Here is a 6,513-nt window from a genome sequence, read left to right on the forward strand (position 1 = left end):
TTGGGTTGTTTCAATCTTTGCTATTATTAATAAAACTGTAACGAATAACCATACACATTTGTCACTCACATGGATAAATATTATATACAGCAAGATATAGTTGTCATGATTTAGTGATCCTGAAAGGGGAAAGAGAGGTATGGGTTCAAAGGATTCCCTCACTGGCATGTATAGTATATAGACATCAGTGTTTACCCTTGATGTGTGTTATAGACTTAACTTTAGAAAACCATGGATTTTTGCATCTCCTTGGTTTTTATCAGAGTTGCCTAATTTCAAAAGATGTTCACTTGGCCAGAAGTCCCTGGTGGCATTTGCCTTCAGTGGGCCTGGGCAACTGCATACTCTGTTACAGCTTGTTCTCCCAGGCGCCTTCTGGCCAGCTATGAAAGTCTCAAGTGCTTTTTTGATGTTGTTTTTGTAGACGGGCCCACCTTCGCTTGTGCCTGGAAAAGTTGAAGGGGCTGGTGCCACTTGGTCCAGAATCAAATCGACACACTACGTTGAGTTTATTAACAAAAGCCAAATTGCACATAAAGGTAAGCACATCCTGAGGTGCCTTTTTGTCTTGACCTGCCCACTGAGGGTTTGTTTGTTGTCATGAGAGACTGTCTCCGGGACAGTTCTCTTCTCTGAACTCTTCCAACCTGCCTCTTGGATGAATCACAGACTCAACCTGTCCAGCACCCAACCGAGTAATTCTCACCCGCCAAGAACCAGAAGTTAAATTGTCCTTCCAGCTGTCCATGTGATGTACGAGCCAGAAACTCAGGGTCACCCTTGATCCTGATATCGTCTTGCTCCTTAGCCACATGCCTTCAAGACTTACATATGCCACAGCCTGCTCTGTTTCCATAAACACCATCATGTACTGCAGCAGACTCCTCAGAGGGCTCCTCCAAGCTAATCTCCTTTTCCCAAGGTCAGTCCTGCCAAAGTTCAAATCAACATGTCACCACATGGAAAAGTGTTCCGTGGCTGCTCAGGACATACTGAGCCAGGCCTGCCTCACCTGCCCCCTTCCCACGCCCTTGCCTGTGCAGCAGCAGCTCATGCCAGACACTCCCCACCCAGCCCTGAGCTCAGTCCCTTGCCCTTGTCAGGCTCTCTCACCACGGGGCCTTTGCACATGCTGTGCCCTCTGCGTGGTGCACTCTTCCCTCCCTTCTTCACCTAGATGACTTCTTGTCATCCTTCAGACCTCAGCACAGGTATCACGGTACAGGGATGCCTTCCATGACTGAGTTGCCTTCTTCCTGTTAAGAGATGGTCCTTACTGCTGGATCTCTCCCTTTAGGACTCGTCACAGCTGACCTCTGACCATGGTTTATGTGACTGTTCACTTGTCTCCATCCACTATGTTAGAGTACAGGCAAGGATGGGACCAGATCTTTGTGTTCACCTTGTATCCCCAGCACCTCCCAGAGGGTCTGAAACAAAGTCAGCACACAGTATGTGTCTTGAAAAGCAAAGGGTAACTCCTGAGCCAAAATCACTGTTTAGCATGTTTTTATAGTCATAGTCACAAGCGGACATATGTCACTTGAATTATAGTTAGTAGCCTGCATACATGGCAGTTCTGCGGCAGGGGGCAAGAACCTCTGTTTAGAGCAAAACAACCACAATTACATAATCTTCATAATTATCTGAAGAATTATCTGAGACACTAGAGAACAGATTTGTGAAAACAAAGTGATTTATGAAAATGTGTTTTCTAAGCTCTTGTTTGGACAGTTCGGAATGAGAACTTCAAAAGGGAATATCATTCCCGCCAACAGACAGAAGTTAACTGAGACTTGGCATGACACAAAAAATCACCAGTGTAATTGGGATGTGTACTTGAATAAACATACCTTTAAAGGAAAAGGTGTGTTTCTTAAGCTTCTGTCACACACAGTTGCTCAGAGAGTAGGTGCTGGGGGAGGCGTCACCACAGACAAGGGAGACCAGGTTGGGGATGCCCGCCACGGTCTTTTCACTGTTGCAGTTGAGGGGGCCGGGTGCCAGTGCGTCAGCTCAGCCCAGAATCCACACAACAGTGCAGGTTCCACAGTGCTGTTGATGGTGATAAAGGTAGATGAAGACGGGGTCACCAGCCAGTCAGCTCGCTGTCCCCGCAAGAAGCTCAACAAGGGACACGGCAGACGGCTTCTGTGGGAAACTGGCATATTTCACCTCTAGGCAGGGAGGTGCAGGGCCATCACCGATTGTGAAATGTGCCCGCACCCTTCAACAACTGCCCCTTCGACCCACAGAAACTTGAAGACTGTGACAGAAAAGCCATTCACCAAATCGACCAGCTGCAGCGAGAGCAGCGGCACCTGAAGAGGCAGCTGGAGAAGCTGGGCATCGAGAGGATGCGGACGGACAGCACCGGCTCCACTGTCTCCTCCGAGCGCTCTGACTCCGACAGGGGTGAGCCTCCCCCGCCCCCGCCCCCTTCCACCCGGGCAGAGGGGGGACCAAGGAGCCCCCTGACTTGGAGAAGTCAAGGGGTGTGACCTGCAGGAGCCCGCCTCCTGGTTCCTCAGCGGTTAGGGCCCACTGCCGAGCTCGTCTTTCCCAAAGCAGGCCCTCACCACGGTCTGTCTCGTCCCCACAGAAGAGATCGACGTGGACGTCGAGAGCACAGACTATCTCACGGGCGACCTGGACTGGAGCTGCAGCAGCGTGAGCGACTCGGACGAGCGGGGAAGCATGCAAAGCCTGGGCAGCGATGAGGGCTACTCCAGCTCCAGCGTCAAGAGAATAAAGCTCCAGGACAGTCACAAGACGACGTGTCTTGGTCTCTAGGAGAGCGTGGTCACTTCGGCTGCCGTCCGGATGGTCCTCCCTGTCGGCTCCGATTTAGGTAGCGTATGGGACCTGCCCACAATCCCCTCGCACGTCAGCTTCCGTGTACCACGTCACCAAGAGCAGCTGCGTTTAAAGTTGTCAAGGAAGTGCTTAGGATTGTGGGTTTCTGTTTTTTCTTTTTCCTTTTTTTTTTTCTTTTCTTTTTTTTTTTAAATCCCCAATTTCCATCTCAAAAAGGGTTGAGCGGCCTGCACCCGCCCAGTGTCGGGCAGGCCGGCCCCGCTGAGCCAGTCAGTGCAGCCAGGACACCCAGGGGCATCTCGACTTCATGTTGCTGAGTCTGGGGTGGCTGAATGCTGCTTAGCCCCGCACGAAGTTGGGGGACGCCGACCAGGATCGTGGATTTCTGATTGCATCCTCTAGCTTCTCTCTTTCTCTCCACAAGTCTCTCTGAGAGACTGTACATTCCAATCCGTTTGAAGCATCCAAGAACTCTGAGGCCGAATAAGCCCCTCGCACATCTCGGCAGTTCCCCCTCTTATTTACTGTCCCGTGTGTTCTTCTAGACCTTCTTTAACGTTTTCTGGCTTCCTGTGTGACATGCCTAGCAGAAATGTCCAAATGTGTCTTGTGCTTAGGAAACTGAAGGAAACAAACTTTTCAAGTGGAGATCCTGATCTCAGAACTCCAAAGTAAGCTTTGAAAGTGGCATTGAAGAGCACTTAGCCCTGGCCCTCACCACCCATGACGAGTCAGGATTACCTCCAGAAAACAGGCCCTTCTCACACATACACACACAGACACACATGTATACACACACCCCGAGTGAACGCCCCAACCCACATGCAGACAGGAGCAGTATTTCTAACCTTCGGATGGACACCTTGCTTATAGAAGTTCCAGCGTCATTTGTCCTCACAAACGCAATGGTCTGTTTTTGTGTGCTGTCCCTGGGTCCGTGCTGTGCCTGCTCTCTGAAGGCACGTTTCCCCTCCCAGTTGGTTTTGCTACTTGTCTCTGGAACATTTTTTTTCCTACCTCAGAGATAAATGAGATCTCCATTTCCCACTTAACACAAACTGATTATGCCTCTTCCCCCCCCCCCCGAATAAGTGACATTTGGTCCAATCTTAATCTATTTTCCTATGTCACTTTCAGCAATAACTGAGCTTTGGCGCTAGCTGAGCTAGTGTTCATCATCAGTGAAAGGGGAAAAGTCCACATTTCTACTCTCTGTTGCAGGTGAACAGGAGGGGACGGTACAGTGTTACTAGAATCCTTCCTCACCGACTGTTTTTGGACGCACCCAGAAACTTCTTTATGGAGGCTTTTGGGTTGATAGTTTAAAAGGCTGATTTTTCTTTCTGGTTATGATTTCTCCCTTAAGTGGTCTCCCACTTTGTAGCATTTTTATTTAAGCTAAAACAGAGCACATGTATATGTACATAAGACACATTAAATCTATAAATACTATTTATTCATTTTATATAAACTAATGTAATGGAAAATAAATTCTTATGACTTTGTGCTTTTATAGATGTTCTAGAAACTTTGTATGTAGGTATCTACAAAATTGGCTCATTTCCCCTTAATATTTTTGCATTCATATTTTCGAGGTCTTGATGTTTCCAACCTCTGGCAAACCTTTTTCATTGAATTTGAACCATTTGTAATAACTGTGACGCTGCAACAGAGTGTGCGTCACAAAGTGATGAGAACATTCCTAAAATCTACAGCCGCGCTGCGACCTAAGGGCTCAGTGGCTGAAGCGGTAGTGGTGGCTGCCTGTGCCCCCGGCTGGCCTGCGGTCTCCCCCACCACAGCCTCGCACCTCCTCAGCGCCCCTCCTTGCCCACAACTAAAAGTTCAAAGGCACTCCACACGGAAGCTCATTCTAGACGTGAAGAGCAGTCTGAAACATTACCTTTGTGTTTATTTTTGCTTTTTAAATGATTTCTTAATGTATTCAAAAAATTTTAATTGGAAGTAGTGGATTCCTAAATGATTCCAAAGTCATCTGTAATTCTTCTATTTTTGTTTTGTTCTGTTTTTCTCTTCATTTCAGCTTTGGGTGGGGGGAGGGGCAGGTGATACAAAAGATTTTTCTTTCTTTTTTCTGTTTTTTAATTGTTGGAATCTTTTCCAATTACCAGCTGAAGATTTGCACTGAAATACAACTTGTATGCCTTTTGCATTTTTAAAGCCTGCTTCCTGAATTTAAGCAGAGTGATAGTGTTCAAAGAGCCAGCTCAGCCTGTAACATGTTTGAAAAAACTGCACTTTGAGGTCCCTTTTGAATGCCATTCACTAGACCTCGCAAGCATTTTAATTGCTACCTTCAAGCGCCTCACAAGTCCACGATGCTGGATGCTGTATGGCATCGAAAACTCAAGACTTTGGGAAAAGCTTGTGGGCTTGCGTTGAGGGAGGGAAGGGAACAAAACTCATGTATTTTGTTTGTTTAATTTAGAAATAAGGCATCTGAGAGATGCCGTTATTTTCTGTGTTTTAATTGTTGTGCCTTTTGAGTTATACTGCATTTTTGTCTTTCGGTTGAAATATGAAATGTACTGTCCCGATATAAAATAGTGATTATTTGACCTTTGCACTGTTTGTCTGGTCCTTTTCCATTTGATGGCATATAAATGTGGAACTTGATAGATCTCTATATTTTTAATGCACTTGTGATAAACTGACACCAGGGTTAGACACAACTTTCAAAGCTCGAGGTAGACCAAATCGGCGTGCCAGACAAGCCTCTCTCTAACCAAAACTGTAAGCTTCAGGACCAGCAAACTCAGCCCAAGGCAGCTAATCCTCTCCCCCACGTGGCTAATCAGCCCCCTGATTCGCCAATCTGCCCTGCCATTCACTTATCCACCAGCATGACTGTTAAAAGCTAGACAGTCTTTTTGGTTCTGGTTTTTCTTTCTTTTTTTTAATTTTTTAAGCAAAATGAAAAACCTTTCTATTAGGGTTGTTGGGGGGAGGGGAGGGGCAAAGATATAAACCCCAGCCTTTAAGACTTTGACTGTTGTACGTAAATAATAAATGTGTGTAAATATAGGCACATGCATATTTTTATGTGAAAACTGGTTTTAAGAAACTAAGAAGAAATCTACACTCTTATTGATAACCATTGCAATGCAAGTGAGAAAATAAAGAGTACGTAGTGCAGTTTAATTTCACGCAGTGAGAAAATCTCTGTGTGCTTCTGCTAACACCCAGAAGACCTAACTTTCCCTGCCTGTTGGCTTAGAATGGCGGGCACGCACCCAGGGTGTTTTTGGTTTCTTTTGCTAAGCAGAGATCTGGATTCAAGGTGCTGATAGTGACCGCGGCTCCTTTCTCTAGTCACATATCTATGCTAGTGTTTCAAAGACCATCACCTTTTTGAGCAGGACCTAGATTTTTCTTCCTGTCAACCCAAAGCTAAAATAATTTCAGTGCTGATTCAGAATTGAGCTCTAAGAAGGCCCTGACCCTACATATGGCCACTTAAGTGGCTTGAGGATTTTTTTTTTTTTTTTAAAGATGGGCATTCTCCTGTAACTTCTACTTTTTTTTCAAAGGAAGCAAAGGGTCTTTCCCTGGGTTTCCTATGGGTCTCTTCTCTGTCCCTCAAGTGGCCAAAAGCAAATCTTGGGTGTGGGGGAAAAAAGTATAAACTGAGTAGGATTGTAATGTTCAGAACAACTGCCTAGCAATATCTTGGGG

The 6,513-nt window shown here is 46.2% G+C and overlaps 1 protein-coding gene across 4 annotated transcripts in view; it reads left to right on the forward strand.

The window, feature by feature from the left end:
* MXD1 (MAX dimerization protein 1) overlaps nt 1-5,895 on the forward strand; it is a 30,991-nt gene extending 25,096 nt beyond the window's left edge. For 3 of the 4 annotated variants that reach the window (XM_055540553.1, XM_055540552.1, XM_055540554.1), the window contains 3 exons: nt 425-539; nt 2,256-2,415; nt 2,603-5,895. In XM_055540553.1, the coding sequence (XP_055396528.1) occupies nt 425-539; nt 2,256-2,415; nt 2,603-2,793 (466 nt within the window). In that variant the 3' untranslated portion in view covers nt 2,794-5,895. The remainder of the gene's footprint in view (nt 1-424; nt 540-2,255; nt 2,416-2,602) is intronic. The other variant, XR_008700448.1, reaches the window with a different exon arrangement.
* Nucleotides 5,896-6,513: the final 618 nt, after the last annotated feature.

Source organism: Bubalus kerabau, chromosome 11, assembly GCF_029407905.1.
Source record: "Bubalus kerabau isolate K-KA32 ecotype Philippines breed swamp buffalo chromosome 11, PCC_UOA_SB_1v2, whole genome shotgun sequence".
Taxonomy (NCBI): domain Eukaryota; kingdom Metazoa; phylum Chordata; class Mammalia; order Artiodactyla; family Bovidae; genus Bubalus; species Bubalus kerabau.